This window comes from Chenopodium album, chromosome 8 (genome assembly GCF_948465745.1).
Source record: "Chenopodium album chromosome 8, dcCheAlbu1.1, whole genome shotgun sequence".
NCBI classification, from domain to species: domain Eukaryota; kingdom Viridiplantae; phylum Streptophyta; class Magnoliopsida; order Caryophyllales; family Amaranthaceae; genus Chenopodium; species Chenopodium album.
Window position 1 is genome coordinate 66,030,750 of NC_137841.1, and position 18,900 is coordinate 66,049,649.

The following is an 18,900-nucleotide window of genomic DNA, read 5'->3' on the forward strand; positions in this document are numbered from 1 at the left end:
CTTTCTTCCATGAATGCTCTGCAACACCATCACATCAAATTGGGTATCTCTCTCTCTTTCTCCTCTTCTGCGCCATTATTACTTCAACCACAACATGAGGTAAGCGTAAATTCATCAATTTTGGACTCGAAATCGTAAAAAAAAAAAAAAAAAAAAAAAAAATTGGGGCTTTTTTTAGACAATTGAAAAGCTCACGTTCTTGATGTTGTCAATGGCTAAAGGAGCGAGAAAGGGGATTGTTGTTGGTTGTTTAGTGATTTTAATAACACAAAAACTTGCTTGGATGGTTGAATTTCTTCTTTAGAATTGTTCAATTGTTGCCCTAATTTGTTTAATTTCTGCAATTTTGTTTGCGTTGGAATGTTTGTCAGTTTAATGGTAGAGTGAATTAGAGAAGACAAAAGAGAGCTAGAGTGAGTGCTAATTTACCTATTAAGTGAGAGCTAATTTACCTATTAATTGAGTGCTAATTTACCTATTAATTGTTGAACAAATTGTTGAAGACAAAGGAGAACTAGAGTGAGTGTGACGAAGGGGAAAACTAGGTCGTTATCTAATCTTCCCTAGGTCAAACTAAATTTATAAACACTTAACAAACCTAAATACGAGTATAGAGGCAAGTCAAGGGTCGAACCCAAAGGAACGGTAATGTTCAAGCACTTTCAATTATGCGCCTAAGCTAGGTCGAAGACGAAGGTAAGAGAGAATACTAACAACTAACAAAACAAGTAACCAAGGAAATAAAACACTAGGAACGGGGATCAACAAGTAATCATGTCAATTGCAACAACTTGGGAAGAGCATGCCAATCAAAGGTTGTGAGGACTAATGATAAGAGCAATCAATAGGAATCAAAGAGCTATCTCCTAATTGTTAAGCTAGGGTTCACTATGAATAACAAACTAAGAGAATCACAATTAAAACCAATCGATAATTGCAATTCCTAAATCAATTGTTCATGTCATTAGCAATTACAATGCAATCTAGCATAATTCTCAAGGCCTAATTGAATTACACACATGCAAACCTTCACTAATCACTTTAATCTCAACAATCAATCAACATAATTCCCAAATTAATCACAATTAATCAATCATACAAGTTTCACCCAATTCCTAGCCAAACAACTATTCAAGAATCATCATCTATCAACTAACAACTATGGAAATCAAGAATCAACAAAATATCAAGAACAATTACACTAATCAAGCATCAAACATCAAAATTAAACCAAACAAACATGAAATTAAACAAAGCATTGAGGAGAGATAGAGTTAGGAATGCTCCTTGATAATAGAGAAGATCTTGAACACAATTGTCACCCTTGTATCTTCAATCTCTCAATCACCATTGAAATACTTCACTTTCTCTCTCTAAAACTACTCCTAATCTAGCCTAATCTAGAGAGAGAAGCTCTCAACCTAAGAGAGAAAACTATTCTAAGCCTAAGAATTATGTGAATGAATGATAATAAAACCCCCCAAAAACAATCTATAAACAAAAGGAGAAAAGAAGCTTAAAATCGTAAAAGACCCAGAAGTCCGCGCCCTCGGAGAAATCGGCCGCGCCCGCGGGGAGCCCGCGGAGAGTTACTGCCCAAAATGGCAGAAATGGGTTACGGCAGATTTGCAGGGCCAACTTTGGAAGGCTGTAAATCACGATCTAGGAATTGTATGAAGGCGTGCGACCTATCATTGGAAATCTCTTCAAGTCTAGTTTCCAACCCAACTTGAATCACCTCAATCCGATCTGTAGAACTCGAGATATGGCCGAAACATTGCACAAATATCCTTTTTGATACTTTGTAAGCCTTCATTTTCCTTTGTTTCTTGGATTGGCTTGACTTGCGTGCTTGGCTTCCCTAACTTGCCTCCGTTAAATTCCTTGAATGCACTTGAACTCCCTCCTTGATGATATTAAATCCCGGGAAGCTCGACACACCTACAAAACAAGTCAAACAAACGGAGAAGCGAGGGAAATAGCCGAGAAATGAATAAAATAATAAGAAAACCATTAAAAGCACGCATTTCTCTAAACTAACACACAAATCAAGCATTATTCCCTAAAAACACGACATAAACGACTAAAAACGAGCATAGAAATATAAAGAAAACATAGCCTAAAGGTGCCATAAATGGCACGGATCAGAGTGCTAATTTACCATTAATTGATACTTCCTCCGTTATTTTTTACTTGACCCGCTTTGACTTTTACACTATTTATCACCTCTACTTTGATCGTCTTTTGTGAATGATACATAAAGAAAAATATATTCATATGAGATCTTTTTGAATTTGTCTCAATAAGTACTATTATAATATACAACTTTTATAATTTTTACTTATGGAGAACTAAAGTTATTATATTGATTGCTAAAGTTTTGCATTGGTAAGCATGATAAAAGAAACAGGTCAAGTAAAAAAGAACAGAGGAAGTATGATTTATGGGAGATTTGCACTAACTTTTCGTTGGAATGATTTGCCCTGATTTTTCGTTGGATTGATTTGGGGATATTATAGAGGGAAAATTATGGAGCAAAAACAAAAGAGGGAAAAACTCTTAACAGGGCCTGCAAGTAAGGAAAATCTTGAGTCAATGCTTGAAAGTTGGAGTCAATGCCGAAAAAGAGGGGTTAGGTTTCATTAAATAAAAAAAGTGACCGTGGAGGTTTTTTTTAGCAAAGAATCGTTTAAAAGGGTTTTTTTTTCTTTCCAAAATGAGGCATTTAAAAGGTTATTTCTAACAAATAACATATATATATATATATATATATATGTATATATAGTTTTGAATACAAAAGAGTATTATGCATGTTTAAGTCTAGAAGAATGGAAGTAAGATTCAAACTAGACACACATGAGGTTCAATCTGACCTAAATATGAACCCACACTTCTTATTGTTATTATTTATGACTTTAAGAGCATATAAAATTCCTAGACATATCTAGTTAGGACCTGTTCACATTTACTGAACTGAGTTGAACCGAACTGAACTGAACTGATTGGAGCTGAACTGAATTGAATTGACTGAATATTTTATGAGAGAGAAAAATTAGGAGCTGAACTGAACTGAACTGATTGGAGCTAAACTGAACTGAACTAAGCTGAACTAAATGTGAACAGGCCCTTAGTCATGTGCATATAAACAAATTTTATTTAAAAATCTGTCAAAATTTTTATATACACTTGATATATATATCCGAGTGTATATAAAAGGTTTTGAAATCAGAAATATACAAGATTATCATCATGATTAAAAAAAGCGTTTATCTAATGTCATTTTCGTAAATAAATCAACAACTTTGTTAAATGCGGGACTCTTGATTTATTTGCAAATATGTCATGTCAACTAGGATTTTTTTGTTCATTTATTTATACAAATACCACTTGATAAACGATTTCATTTATCATGATGATAAACTGAAACATCCTCTTGTGAAATACTATATACAAATTATGATGTTTGTAAACCTTGAAAATATCTTAAGTTGAAATTAATTTACACTATTATTCAATCAATTTCATGTATCTACCCTTGTTGGCTTATGCCTATAAAACTAATATTAATCATACGATAAAGATAATCCATCGTTCTACTCTGCCTGAACATCCTGGGAGGCGGACTTATTCATGTGCACAGTAGTGCACATGACTCATCACTCGTTAAATAAAAAAAAGCAAAAAATTGATGTTTAGTTTGTTTGAGTTTTTTTTTTTTTTTTCAATGAGACCCGTTATTATAGATAATCAGTCTCTTTGATGCTTTTATTGCATTTCATGAGTTTTGCGCTGCTTTCTTTTATAAGTAACTAGGTTGGTCAACGTGCGCGATGCGCGCGACATGGCTAGCCTATGCGGAGAAGCTATCAAAGCTTGTCTTTATACTTAAGATTTTAGCTTGTACATAGTTATGATTAGTAAGCATTTTGCACGTAAAATGTCTTATGCAATCTTTAAATACCTTGAAACTGGTAAGATTTAGTACAATGAACCTTTAGAAAGAGTAATAATCGACTATTAAGTTCAAAATCATATATCCTTAACTTTTTCTTATGTATTTTAAAGAGTAAAAAATAGCATTTACATGCTTTTCTTATAGAGTCTAGATGATTCTATAGAATAAAATTTTGATACATATTACAAGCTGAAAAACAAAGAAAAAAAAAACAGAGGAATAATGAAATTTTGCATCAATTTGTTCTTGGGTACCGTATGAGTAGTTAGGACTCTTAAGTGTTAAATTTTAGTTTTGAGTTTGGATTTTGCTCAAGTCCAATGCAACGTACATTGTACTTAGTATTGCTGTTAAGTCTAATATGGTCATCTACTATAAAGTTTGGTAGCTTGAACCCAATGTAAAAATCCAAAATAATAAAATACGGAGTAGTTTTTTTTTTCCCTATTTGTATATTGGTCCAGGGGATTTATTTTTAATTTTTTTAATACTCTGTAATTAAACCCAATGTAAGAAGATCTGAGTTATCCAATGTAGGCAAGCTTGAGCTCAACTTAATTCAACTCGACAATACAAAGAAATACAGTAAATCTTTTAAGCTGATACTCATTAGATGCAGTGCATATAGAATTATTAGGATGCATCATATTAGAATCTCACTAGAAAAGTGGTATCTTCTCTTCTAACAAGTAACAATAAACCTTTAAGGTAGGTTAGGATTGATAAGAGAACTACTCACATATCCTTTCCTTCAAATATAGAATATACATCCAGAGCCTAAGCACAAAGACATTCTACTCCCTTTAAAAAAACATGTACCTTGAAAAATTGCATCTTTTAAAGTTGTGGACTCTCATTTTACGCTCTTAATCCCAAAATTATAATCGAAATTTAGATTTCCTTTGCATCTCATAACAACGAATCTAATAACAATGTTGAAAGACACCTTTATAAAATTATACGATCCCCAAAATCAAAACCAAAGTACAATCTAAAGATCATAAATAAAAATTCTAAAAAATTGTATAGGGGAAAAATTAAAGTACCTTTTGGTCGGATTTGTGGTAGCGCTTAACTGCACAAACCACAAAGTCACTGACAAGTATTCATAAAATGATCAAATTGAAAGAATATAAAGAGACATGAGGGGCTTCCATGGGGTAGTGCTCAGAATGAAGTTGGTATATTTCCCTCGCTTATAGTGTTTCTGGTTCTCCATGCACTTCAATTATCTACTATTTTTTTTCTTTCAAAATCCAATCAAATTTAGGGAAAATAGATGAATACCTAGACCCTTAAATTAAAAAAAGGATAATACCTTAAAATCTAAAATCAATCAAAACCTTATAATACAATTGAAACTAAAATTGAAAAATACCTTTGAAGATTGTCAGTGACTTTGTGGTTGAAACTTGAAACCAATAATTCAACCGATTGAATGCGAAGATGAAAAAGTACGTAATAACAAAGAGAAGATGTAAAATATTAAAAAAATCTTGTAATATTAAATGGGGGCAAATGCAAAAAAAACTTGTAATATTAAATGGGGGCGAATGCGTAAATACACATTTTTGGGGTTATAATTGTCACAACACTATTTATAAGAGCAAGATTCTACTTTTTATAAAGTAGGGAATAGACTAGTTATATTTAAGAACCTGTCTCTTAAGTTATCTCACTTATTTTATTTTATTTTTAATATTTTTTTGCTTCTATTTATATCCAATATGTGTGTAACCAATTTTAATATATTCCCCCAAAGCTTATCAATTAAGTAAAAAATCATAAAGTCAAAAGGTAATACTTTTATAGCGCCATTTGTTTGTTACATGCAATGTTATTAAAATCGCGATTCCAATCGTAGAATCGTACGATTCTACGATCCTAATCCACCTAAAAGATGTAAATCGCTGGTAGAATCGTTATGTTGTAGAATCGCTCATAGAACCGGTGGAATCGGTACCGATTCTACGATTCTATACCGATTCTACCCCTGCAAAAAACCTGATTTTTGGAAACCCATAACTTTTGATTCCGAAGTCAGAATTAGGCTTATAATATATCATTGGAAAGCTCTTGAAGTCTACTTTCTGATAGAATTGGTTTCGTACCTATATCATTTATAGATTTTATGTTATAGAGTAAAGAGTATAAGGGTGTCATAGTTGAACCTAACTTTAGTCATTGACTTACATATTATTCAATCTAAATCATAATAAAGCTTATGAAACATCAATTTAAATAAATTTTAAGATTCTATCCAACCATTTAAATTTTATGGGCATAAGAATGTATTCATGTGTCTCATGCACTCAACTTTGGGCATATAAAAAACACTTTTATAACATGAGTTTGTTGTAGTTGTCATTCTTTAGCTATCTCGTTAAATGAACTAACTTGACACTTAGTTTTCTATCTTTATTGGATTTTTTTTTTTTAATCATGCATGGGTCTCGGGAAAACAACTTTACGAGTCAACAACATTATTTTTTTCATAATTTAACAACAATTGTCGTGTAGTCTCATGGTTAAGAATGTGTACCAATAATCCGACTTTATAGTTTATAGTGTATTGTTTGAGTTATGCGCGTGCGAAATTACTTGAAAAACTATTTTATGTTTGTATGTCAATATTATGTTATTAACAATATATATTATTATCATTCTCATTGCTATAAAATTATGTATGTAGTCATTTGTTAATTTTTGAAGCCCAATTTTACTTTTTTGGTAGAATCGTACGATTCTACGATTCGATTTTACCGATTCAATTCTACCCCACTTACCGATTCAAAGTAGAATCCCGATTCTGATAACTTTGGTTACATGTTATTTGTAGTACTTTACACTTGTAAGATTGAATTTTTAAGTACTATTTGGTTGTAGTATGGATTTTTGTGTCTTTTTTTTGGATTTAAATCAATTTGGTAAAATACCATTGTTTTTAAATATAATTTTTGGATTGAAATTAATAATGAAAAAAAAATTGTACTTTCACAAGCGATCATTAATTGATGATGAATCAACACCTCAGAAATTCTTGATCCGCCACTTACACCCCCCTTAAATGTATCTTATACACAAACTTAGGCTAACTAAGAAGTGATGCCATGCCCTAGCACAAGTATGAAAAAGTCATAAAATAAGTTAACTGTATTTTCAACTTAATTTAAATTTGTTAATTCTCTGTATTAAACAACTGAAAACTTGTAATTAGAAATGGTAATTAATATTAAGTGAATATTCGCTAACCCGCTGTACCTGCTTTAAATAAATGGACGAAAATTTGAATTAAATAGATGAGAAGCGGGTGACGGATGAAACGGGTGATGGATCTGATCAGATGTGGATGATATTTTTTTCGCCCCCTAACCATTCTCCCACCAGTTTAACATATATTAAATTTTAAATCTAAGAACTTTAATAATAAAATATGAAATGTCCAAGAAAATTAATTTTTTTTAAACACCGCAACAAAATTGATCACCACCGCCAACATTTGGTGTGAATGGACAATCGACCCTGGCCTTACTACTTCACCACCCCTTATCCTCCCAACGACCCACAACCCCTTCTGATCAGTGATCGATGACCACTACCTCCCTTACCAGCGACCCACCAAACCCTCCTCTGTGACGACCCACCACCTCCCCTTCCCGCCGGACTACCTCCCTTACCGACGACCCAACAAACCCTCCTCTGTGACGACCCACCACCTCCCCTCGCCGGCGGGAAGATGGTGGTTTAATATATATTTTTTTATTTAAGACAAGCGCGATAATCGGAGCCCAAAATTGATTATCATGCGCGGTAATCGAAGCCTAAAATCTGTTACCGTGCATGGTAACCGGTTTTGGGCTACGGTTATCGCGCACGGTAACCGATTTTGGGCTTAAGTTACCAGGCATGGTAACCGATTTTGGGCTCCGGTTACCGTGCACCTTAACCGATTCCATGGTAACCGGAGCCCAAAACCGGTTATCGTGCCTGGTAACCGGTTTTGGCTCCGGTTGGTACGGTTGCCAGAAAAAAAAAACCACCACCTTTTCGCCAAAGAGGAAGGTGGTGGGTTGTCTTTAAGGGGGATGTGGTGGGTCGCCGATCAGGGTAGTAGTGGTGGTCAACGCCGGTGAGGGTGGTGGTCGTCATCGTCGCCGGTCAATGTGGTGGTGGTGTTAGTCGTCAATTGGGGTGGAGGTGTCAAGGTGTTAGTGATTGGTGGCAAGAGGGAAGATAGTTGTGAAGTACTAAGGGTATGGTTGTCCATTCAAACTAAATGTTGGTGGTTTTGATCATTTTGGATGGCGGTATATTACACCCCCTTTTTTTATTAATAAAATTTAAAAAATTATTGTATATCCTTACCCTATAAAAGCACCAACACTCAAAAAAATTGGGGTTCCTTATGAACAGTGTGCTGACCAAATTGCCCCTGTATTTGTACTTGCAATTCCTTATCTACAGTGTTGTGACTGATTTGCCCTCAAAAAATTCCATGTGCATCATTGACATATCACTGACTGAGCACATGGGTGGTCTCTCTCCTCCATACCTTTCAGTCTCTCTCCTTCCTCAACTATCCTCTGCTTGCTAGAAAATCTCCATCTTTCAAATGTCAGTTTTCTCACCATATCTTGTTTGATTCCATTGAAGCATACTCCGACTTCTCATCAAGAAAATGGTAGATGAGAGAAATAAGTAATTTTTCGGTTTGGCAATATTATCGTGGTGTTGAAATGGTGGCGGATCTGAGCAGCCGCTTCTCTATTTCCTTCATGTATCCTCAAATAAATCATCAACGAATCAAGGTAATTCCTCTTTTCTTCATTTCAGTTGTAAAATTTGCTACCCTTTTAGGGTTAGATCTAATACTCAATTTCACAAATTATTGGGTTTGTTAAGAATTTTTTCGCAAATTTGCTATCCTTTTAGGGACGAAAGTTTGGTGGTGTTGGAGATGGTGTAACTTCGAACACCGACGCGTTTCGTAAAGCTATTGGGTATTTGAAACGTTTCGAGAATAAAGGTGGGTCCCAGCTTAATGTTCCTCAAGGAAGATGGGTTACTGGAAGCTTCAATCTTACTAGCAATTTCACGCTTTTTCTTGAAAAGGGTGCTGTTATTTTGGGATCTCAGGCATGTAATCTCCATAATTCCAATTATTTTGATTTGATTATTTTTTTTTACTATTTTTCAGTTGGGTTCTTTTGTAATTGATGATTTGCATGCTTTAATCTCTCAATTATTTTGTGGGTTATGATTGAGTGCATATTTGATTAGCTTTTCATGAGATTTAATTTGCTTTTTATAAATTTTGCAAGTTTACCCCATTAGGAAATGCAAGCACAATTCCTCTTCTTGAATGATTTAGCAAATGTTTTCATTGCACTGGGGTAATGATTTAGCAAATATAGTCAGCGAATTTGTTTGCAAATGTACCCCATTTCAATCCATTGTTTTGGGAGGTCTATTGTTTTGCATGTTGTGTAAGAGTGTTTCTCTTTTACAGCTTCTACTCAAGTTTTGGGAAGTGGGATTAAGGTTTTAAAAAAAGATTAATCTACTGTTTGGTTTGCTCAAGTGTTGGGAAGTACGGTTAAGGTTTTAATTTTAAAAAGATTAATCTGCTGTTTGGTTTCAAATCAAAACAAACACATTGCCCTGGAATGTACCACAAAGTCTCTTTGTTGGAACTATCGAGAATCTGGCCACACAGCCAGCAGCTGCCCTAATGAGGGCATTTGCCACAGGTGTGGCAAGGGTGGTCACCAGGCCAGGGACTGTCATGTCCCACCACCACCACCCGGTGATGTGAGGTTGTGCAACAGCTGTTACAAACAAGGCCACCTTGCACCAGATTGTACCAACGAGAAGGCCTGCAACAACTGTAGGAGGACAGGTCACCTTGCTCGAGACTGTACTAATGAACTTGTCTGCAACCTGTGCAACTTGTCAGGACACGTAACAAGAGGTTGCCCTAAGGCTGATGATCTTGCTGGGAGAGGAAGTGTGGTTCGAGGTGGTGGTGGTGGTGGTTACAGGGATGTTGTATGCAGGAACTGCCAACAGCTAGGGCACATGAGTAGGGACTGTGTTACACCAGTGATCTGCAATATGTGTGGAGGGCGTGGTCATCTGGCATACGAATGTCCTTCAGGGAGGTACTTGGATCGCTACCCCAGGAGGTACTAATTGTTGAAGCTTACCGTGTGATGGCTATCCATGAGAATTAGGTGTATTGGCATATTTTTTGCCAGTTAGTTATGTTACTAGAATCTTGAAGTAGACTTTATATAGTTTCAGCTGAAGTTTTAAGTTGACAAGTTTCAAATTGTTTTTTGAGTGCTGTACTATTGAATGGAATGGAACTTTTAGCATTATTTGAAGTTTGTTGAAGTTGAGATTTGAAGAATTTGGATATTTCAATCTATTTTCATTTTATTTATTGCACAAAATTTATCAAGATTAATAAAAGTTATCTTGTTGCTTTGATCTTAGTTGTGATTTCTTTTAAAAGTTTGTTGTTTATTTGTTAGCTTCATTACAGATTTGACCCCTTTTCGTAGTAGGATACAGGTAAGTTTTATTGGCTTTGAAGATGAAATTATATTTTGAGAAATACTCAATAAACTTCAAGGTTCAATCTTGAGCTCTTCCTTATGGACCAGCCTTTGCTTGAAGATCATGCTTGGATGTAAACTATGGCTTGAATACGCTTGATAAATATATTAGCTGGTGATTTTAATATGCATGTTTGGAGCAGCTTACACATACCTGGATCTGTGCTACCTACCTTGTCAAGGTACTATTACTAACCCTTGGAAACTGTCGCATTTCAAAACTTATGTGTGTATAATTCTTACTCCAATGTAATTATATTATGGTATCTTAGTAAGTTATGTAATTTGTATGCATTAGTCATAGGTAGCTAAAACATAAGTTCTTGTGATTTGGTGATGAGAGTGAGTGCAATATTGTCGTTGGAAAAATGTCCTGCTAGAGCGTTACCCCCAAACTTCTTATAGATTGAATCTGATTGTCAATAGGCAATTTGACACGTTAACAATCTAACTACAATTTTCTTGGGTTTTTAGGACATTTGTCTCCTATCAGTTGCCTAACTAATCGACAAATAGATGTCAGAAAAGCTTTAAACACTGGGAAGAGTAAAACAATATCTCACTCATCTAATCATCTTTCACTAAACACAGGGAAAAACCCGAAAAGTAAAATCGAAAGCAAAAGAAGCTTAACTAAGGTTTCAGAAGTTAACTCATAGGTCCCTCTGTATTCTCTTACTTGAAACATCCGCAAAGATTTCTTATCAAGAAGCTTGCAGACTTAACCACCCTTAAAAAGCCAATAAAGAGTCATTTTGCTTACTGCAGACTGAAGATTTCTGTTGTACAACTCTGCTTCTGTTTCTGTTTCTGTTTCAATTGATTAAGTAATTATTAACAAGAAAGTGAAAAGATGAATCTACAAAAACATGTAGAGGCCACTCACATGCAGTTTGATTACCTAAAAAACAAAAAGTAAGGCTTACAAGTTATAATATAAACAAGATTTGGAAGAATGTTGTTGGTAGGATGACAAAAGTGTGATCCAAGTTTTCTTAGTTGATTCTTCTGATTAAGTGAAATACTGACAAACAACTGATTGTATGGCCACAACTTTTTTTTAATGCTTCGTTTGCTTCCACTTATACTTTTGCACTCTACTCTCACATTATATAGTAACAGTACAGTTAGTTGAGGAGAATAGCTTATTTTATGTTGTAAAGTTTTTGTTAGGTAACATGAATAATACAATGTCTAGAGCCGAGTAGTTTGTGAACGGATTATCTCATTTACACCCCTATGGAACATGCTACGCATATTGTTAGCTTGGCTGCTTGGAGTACATGCAGTGTTTGTGATTCATACTAATACGATGGTCATTAGAGGCGATTGTTTCAATTGTTGTTATGATTTCGATTGTGATCCTTATAGAATATGAGATACTAACTCTGATTATTAACTGTTAACTATCATTGAATCGTCAAGGATGATGTTTGGGATGAACTACTTGAATGAACTGACAAGCATGGTTTGCACATTCTGATATATAATACTTCCCTATTAGACATCTAAGCCATTAATTGAAGTGCTGCTGGTTGTTTCAGTCTATTATTCAGATTGAAGCTTGGCGAAAAACTAAGAAATATGAGTACATATTATCATATTGCGTATTCTTTAGTGATAAAATATGACACTTTTGCATACCATTTTTTATATTGCTGTTTGATACAGTACATATTTCTCATGAATTCTATCGATCGGTTGTAGCTATGAGTAGACTTTGATCTAATTATTGATTGTAGTCATCAAGAGTCAATAAGACATGACAATTATAGCAATAACAACACATAAATCCACATATAATTGATTAGAATATGTATTTATGTGCTTTAGTCTTTTTCTCTGTATTTTTGGTTGTTAGTGGTAAAGCAATTATCTCATAGATTAGGAATCTCCAAGTCTGAAGCAAATACAAAGGTCTAATGCAAACTGGGTTTCACGTGCAGCCGCTATTTACTCACAAGAACTACCATTAGTCATGTTCTCTTGTAAATTCTTTCCATAGTAAATAATAAAAAATGATTTTGATTTCATTAATAGAAATAAACAAGAATTAATCACTTTTTATAGTAGTAAGTAATATGCCATATTAAATACATTATTATATGTCCCACACTTGTATTACTTGAGAATCTGCTAACCAATCAATATCAAAGTACTCCCTCCGTCCCAAATTACTCGCAACGTTTTGACTTTTTGCACTATTCACACATCTCACTTTGACCATCTTTTTTAGCTTTTATATAAAAGCCAATGTAATCATGTAATATGTTGTTGGGTTTATTTTAATGTATAGTTTCTTGAAATTCTGAATTTGATCCCTGGATGATAAGGATAGGAAAGAGGAATAAAATCAGGAGATAGCTGTATTTCCCAACTCTGATTGTATAAAGGCAAAAGCTAAACTATACAAATAATATTTATGGGTGATTGTTTCATAATTTGGTGATTATTTGACTGTTGTGGGTGCTAAATTATGATTCTTGATATGATTTGTGGGATTAGATTTTGGTTTATGTGCTTATTTGTCTATGTTTCTGTAATGCTTTATTCACTGGGTTTTGTTTAATTTTTACTGGTTATTACTCTGTAATATTTCAGCTTTCATTATTTATGTTATAGCCCTCTCACATATTAACTTAATTCTGTATTTGTGTTTTCTTTTCTCATATGGATATTACTTAATAGAGCTTGATCATGAACTCATTGATTAATTCTTAATTAGCATAACTTGCGTCCAGAACTTGACAATTAGATATGATCAGGATATAAAGAGAGAAAGATCTAAAGGAAACGAGAAAAAGAGTGAGCTAGAAGTGAATTAAGAGTTATTTCCTTCTCTCGGTTTTCTGTTATTTCTGATCTTGCTTAATTTTTGGCAAAACCAGAATCTGAAACCCAGGGATTCCCTGAAAGATCAGCAATTAACTCATCTTATGCTCTCTGGACCACGGCCACAAGAACTCACTGTAGTAAAAGGACAAGAGCGGTGGAAGGAACTGATGCAAGGAAGACTTCGGCAACGCGAACCACTCAAAAAAGAACATCTTAGGAAGCCTCAATCCAAAAATAATATGGAAGTTGAATTTGAGGCTGAAAATGACCAATCTGAAGTTACTGACAACAGTGTGCTTCCTGGTAATGGTTTTTTAGAATTTTAATTTGGATGTTATTTCCTGTTTTTGATTTCTGAATTTTGTTTCTACTTGTGTTGGAGGTGAGATTAAGGAAATTTCAAAAGTGGTTTCAGGACTAAGTGTCGAATTTAAAGGACAAAGTGAACCCCAGGAGAAGGTAGAGTAGCAAGTCAATGATGGGCAAGAAATCATTGATTTCGATGCACAAGAAGAGGTTACCGAGATGTCGAATGACAGTAAGAAGGTCGACTTCCACAGCTTCAGTCGGAGGGATCTCCAAAATCTGTGTAAGAAAAACAAGAGACTTGCCAACAGTACCAATGCTGCAGTGGCTGCTTTGCTTGAATCTCTTGAAATTGTAAGTTTCTTTTGCTACCATGTCTTAATTTGGCTAATAATACCTAAACCGTACGTCTTAATTTTTGTATAGTTGACTTTGGAAGCCAATGACTACATTTATGTATATTAGGTGTGATCACTTGATAAAATTGGGTTGAATATGCCATTTATATATAAGAAGTTAATTTGTAGGTAGAGGGAGTATAACTTGATTCTATCGGGTGGGTGACAGGTTTGAGAAGGTGGGTATATGGGTCAGGGTGGGTGTGTATAGGGTGAATGACTCTTAATTTATGCTTGGTCCATGGCCAATGGCTGGGTATAGATTTCATGTCCTTTATTTACATCACTAACTTATGAACTCCTGCCCTTAGTGGTCTGCTGTCTTTCCTTCCGTTTCCCTGGTAATATGTGACATTGCAATCTTGCATGAAGGGTGATGGGAGTGTAGAATCAAAGTTTTTCTTTATTTGTGATTTTTGTCATTGAGACAGGGACAAACAAAAGAGTGTTCGCACTGTCAGAGCCAGATGATGAAGCATCGAACAGGTTAACTTTATAGATTGGCATTAGAGGTAACCTTGCACACAAATCGTAAGATGCTCCTAATAAAACAGAAGTAGAGAGACCTCCGGCACTAAAATCAGATGAACCTAACATATTAGCAGTAGAAGTTACTTGACTTACTTCTGTACCTGAATCTTCTATTGAGAGGCCTTAAAGTGCATCATATTATGGTATGGGTTCTATGAATCAAAAAATTCTCTCTTGTTTAACATTTATATTCACATTTACTGAAGTGCCTTGTTCTACCTTTGAATAATTATTTAGGTTGGACAGTTGAAGAGTTTTGTGTACAGAAGAATTCAGATCGAGCCAACTGCAATTGTGTGCTTGATAGGTTTTGGATGTTGAGCACGATATATTTAGGTGTCCTCATTTGGAGAATTTGCGGGTTGCACCCCTTGGATCCAAGCATAGTTTCACAAATAGAACATAGGAAGTTGTATAAATTCTTTTTTGCTACAAACTTGAACTATTACTATTTCTGAGGCAATGTATATAATTAACTTCCTCCTTAAGCTCACTATTTAATTTTTTTTTTTCTATTGATCCTAATTATAGATCTTCTCCCTTAAAATTAATGTAATGATCTATGTGTCATACTTAAATTATTGGGCTATTAGATGACCATTTTGCCCTTGAATTATCCATTTATCTTCAAAAGTAAATATAATTCATTGCCTCTAATAAGAATACTGGCATATATGTAGAAATATATTAATGGAACCTGCTGTATAAATTAAGCGTGTATGCATATGATTGTTGTCATACTCTAATTAGAGCGATCGATACAAGAATTGATTCTCTATTTGCTAAGAACATGGATTCACATACAAATAAAAGACCCAAAACTTAAAGCATTAAAGAATAGTACTAAAAAATTAAGATCATATAATTGATAATTGAAGATTGAAGAATTAATACTCATATTATATTATCATAATAGCCCTAATCAATATGGGCGCAAATCAAGAGATCACTTCAGAATATTAGGGTGATTAGGGAAATTAGCTTAAGAAAGAAAATTAAGGCAATTATCTCAGGATGTCACAAAAAAAAAAAAAAAAAAAAAAAAAAAAAAGGATAGTGAAAGAGAAACCACTTATACCAAGATGTTCAAGTACTAAATGATTGCATACTTAATATAGCTTGATCATGAACTCATTGATTAATTCTTAATTAACATAAACTCGCCTCCTAAACTTGCAATTAGATATGATTAGGATATAAAAAGAGAAAGATCTAAAAGAAACGAGAAAAAGAGTGAGCAAGAAGTGAAAAGTTCAATCTAACAATTAGCTTTGGATAAGCTTAGCTTCTTTCAAAATATTTATTGATTAATTAATCAGAATTGACAAGTATGAGAAAGTCAAACTAAGGATTGTGCTCGAGAGTGATCAATAAAGAAAAGAAAGATAAATTAGAAAATCAGGGCAATTAGCTTAGGGGATGGAAAGAAAGAAACCATTTTAGTGAGAGAGACCACTTAAGAAAGATCCATCACCTAGGAAAGTTAGGGCGATTAGCTTATGAAAACGAAATTAGCTTAGGAAAAAGGCTTCATAAAATTTGAGAGAAAAAGAGACCACACAAAAAAGATTACTTAAGAAAATTAAGACAATTATCTTAATTTAAGAGAGAAAAAAAAACAACCACTTCAGAAAAATCATTTATGAAAATAATGTCAATTGGCTTTGAAGGGATGAGAGACCAATTACGAAAGATCACATAAAAAAATTGAGGCAATTAGCTTAGAAGTGAAAGAGCGAGAGATGAGTCACTTAAGAAAGATCACTTAAAAATTATGGCAATTAGCTTAGAAAAACAAAATTAGCTTAGGCAAAGGCTTTTTAAAATGGTAGATAAATAGATAGATAGAGAGAGACAGAGACCACTAAGGAAAACCATTTAAGTAAATCAGGAAATAATAGCTTAGGAAGCAACCTATTAATAGACTTGAGAGATAAAAGCCACTTACAAAAGATCATTGAGATAGACCACTTTTAACATAAAAAAAGGAGAGACAACTTAAGAAAGCCACTTTAAAAAGAAATAAATTTAGGAAAAAGAGTTACTAAATGCTAGAGCGACATAGAGAGAGATACCACTTTAGAAAATTTTCAATAAAGAAGAAAGAACACTCAAAAGAAATATCACTTAAGAAAAGAAAGATCAAATAAGAAAATCAAGATACCACTTAAGAAATCACTTTAGATAGTCGGGCAACTAGCTTAGGAGAGGGGCATGATAATCGGGAAAATAAATAGAACGCACTCCATTTTTTTCCCTTACCAAAAACATTATTATCAATTTTTTTTTTAAAACAATAACCATGCTCAATACTACTTTAGACACATATGTAACAAGCCCCCTAACATAAATTTCTTTTCAAACTCATTACATATTTGAAAAAAAGAAAAGAACAACCCCCACATTGCCGCACCTCAAGACAACAATTACACGCTAAAATTCCAACTAGCAACGCGCGCGAAGCGCGCGCAAAACATGAGAAAGAGAGCATTTATGAAAAATCATTTGAAAGAGACCACTTTAGAAAGATCACTTAACAAAAATAGGGAAGCATCTTGAAAGATTACTTATGAAAAAAAAAAAAGCTTAGGAAAAAGAGATACTAAAATGCTAGAGAGAAAGAGAGAACAAGAAATATCAATTAAGAAAAAAAATTACTCAAGAAGAAAGATCACTAAAGAAAAGATAGATAACTTAGAAATCAGGGCAATTAGTTTAGGTGAGAAACTTAGGGCAATTAGCTTAAGAGAGGAGAAGAAAGAAACCATTAGTGAGAGAGACCACTAAGAAAGAAAAATCACTCAAGATATAGAATGATCAATCAAGAAAAAAGATCACTGAAGAAAGAAAGATAACTTTTTTTTTTTTTACGCAAGAAAGAAAGATAACTTAAAGCACTAAAAAAAACAAGGATTTCATATGAGATCGCCTGAGGCCGCAAGAACATAATCAATTAACGACATTTGACGCATCATAATTATTTACACAAACTTAATTTTAAATATCATTCATTATACAAAACTTGTATCTCAACACAACGTATTATAACCTAACTATGTAATCCTTATATGATTGATAGCTGAGTAGATCGAAAGAAACTAAGCTACAACACTAATTTGCACGAGTGCAATATCATAGACAACTAACAAATGAAATGTCCTATTTTAAGAGATAAAAAGAGAAAATGACCATTTATGAAAAAACATTTTTTAAAATAAGGACAATTGGCTTTGGAGAGATGAAAGACAAATTAAGAAAGATCATTCACAAAAAACAAGGCAATTAGCTTATAAGGGAGAAAGAAAGAGAGAAAGGGTCCACTTCAGGAAAATGAGGCAATTAGCTTTGAAAAACACAGTTAGCTTAGAAAAAGGGTTACTTACATGAGAGAGAGAGAGAGAGAGAGAGAGAGAGAGAGAGAGAGAGAGAGAGAGAGAGACCACTGAGGAAAAACCATTTAAGAAATTAAAATCAGTGCAATTAGCTTAGGAAGCGACCTACTAGAGAGAACATTTACTTAAACTCATTTGAGAAAGACCACTCTAGAAAGATCACTTAACAAAGAGAGGAGGAAGCCACTTAAAAGATAACTTATGAAAATAAGAAAAATTAGGTTAAAAGAAAGAGATCACTTAACATAATAAAAGAGAGACAATTTGGGAAAGATCACTTAAAAAAAGAAAAAAAAGTTACTAAAATGCTTAAAAGAAAGAAAGCCCACTTAAGAATATCACTTAAGAAGAAAAATCACTCAAAAAGAAGAAGAAAGCTAAGAAAAAGGCTTACTATAATGCGAGAGAAAAAGAGACGACTCAAAAGTTCACTTAAGAAAATCAAGTCAATTATATTAAGAGAGAAAGAAGTTACTTTAGAAAAATCATTTATGAAAAATGGTCAATTGCCTTTGGAGAGGTGAGAGACAAATTAAGAATGATCACATACAAAAGTTGAGGCAATTAGCTTAGAAGAGAGAGAGATAGATAGACATGGGCCACGTAAGAAACATCATTTAAGAAAATTGAGGCAATTAGCTTAGGAAAACACAATTAGCTTACAAAAAAGGGTAACTAAATTAGAGAGAGAGGGAAGAAACATACTCGACTTGTTGGATTTATCAGTTTTTTTTCCTTTTAAGATTTTATGTTTATAAGCTGGCATATCATATCACAAGTCACTAATTCACCGTCGTTGAGCTCGTTGCAATAACAAACACAATGCAAAAAAACAATGATTGTACATATTAGATACAACATGT

The 18,900-nt window shown here is 33.8% G+C and overlaps 1 protein-coding gene across 3 annotated transcripts; it reads left to right on the forward strand.

Moving 5' to 3' along the window:
• The first annotated feature begins 8,502 nt into the window (after nucleotides 1-8,502).
• On the forward strand, nucleotides 8,503-15,162 carry LOC145642030 (putative polygalacturonase). 3 transcript variants are annotated; one of them, XR_014115615.1, is made up of 7 exons: nucleotides 8,503-8,763; nucleotides 8,888-9,091; nucleotides 9,706-10,757; nucleotides 13,464-13,713; nucleotides 13,826-14,070; nucleotides 14,546-14,788; nucleotides 14,883-15,162. XR_014115615.1 is itself a non-coding variant. In XM_081693099.1 (3 exons), exons 1-3 carry the CDS (start codon nucleotides 8,641-8,643, stop codon nucleotides 9,501-9,503), a joined length of 366 nt encoding a protein of 121 aa, XP_081549225.1. In that variant the 5' UTR covers nucleotides 8,503-8,640; the 3' UTR covers nucleotides 9,504-9,670. The 3 variants fall into 3 exon arrangements, 1 of the variants encoding a protein (XP_081549225.1); XR_014115614.1 differs by having other exon boundaries at nucleotides 13,826-14,788; XM_081693099.1 differs by lacking the exons at nucleotides 9,706-10,757; nucleotides 13,464-13,713; nucleotides 13,826-14,070; nucleotides 14,546-14,788; nucleotides 14,883-15,162 and adding an exon at nucleotides 9,465-9,670.
• Nucleotides 15,163-18,900: the final 3,738 nt, after the last annotated feature.

Excerpts from the sequence above, each read along its gene's own strand:
- LOC145642030 (XM_081693099.1), top strand. The coding sequence starts at position 8,641 with ATGAGAGAAATAAGTAATTTTTCGGTTTGGCAATATTATCGTGGTGTT. Across the intron at positions 8,764-8,887 it reads TAAATCATCAACGAATCAAG|GGACGAAAGTTTGGTGGTGT; the intron begins GTAATTCCTCTT and ends CTATCCTTTTAG. Across the intron at positions 9,092-9,464 it reads CTGTTATTTTGGGATCTCAG|CTTCTACTCAAGTTTTGGGA; the intron begins GCATGTAATCTC and ends TCTCTTTTACAG.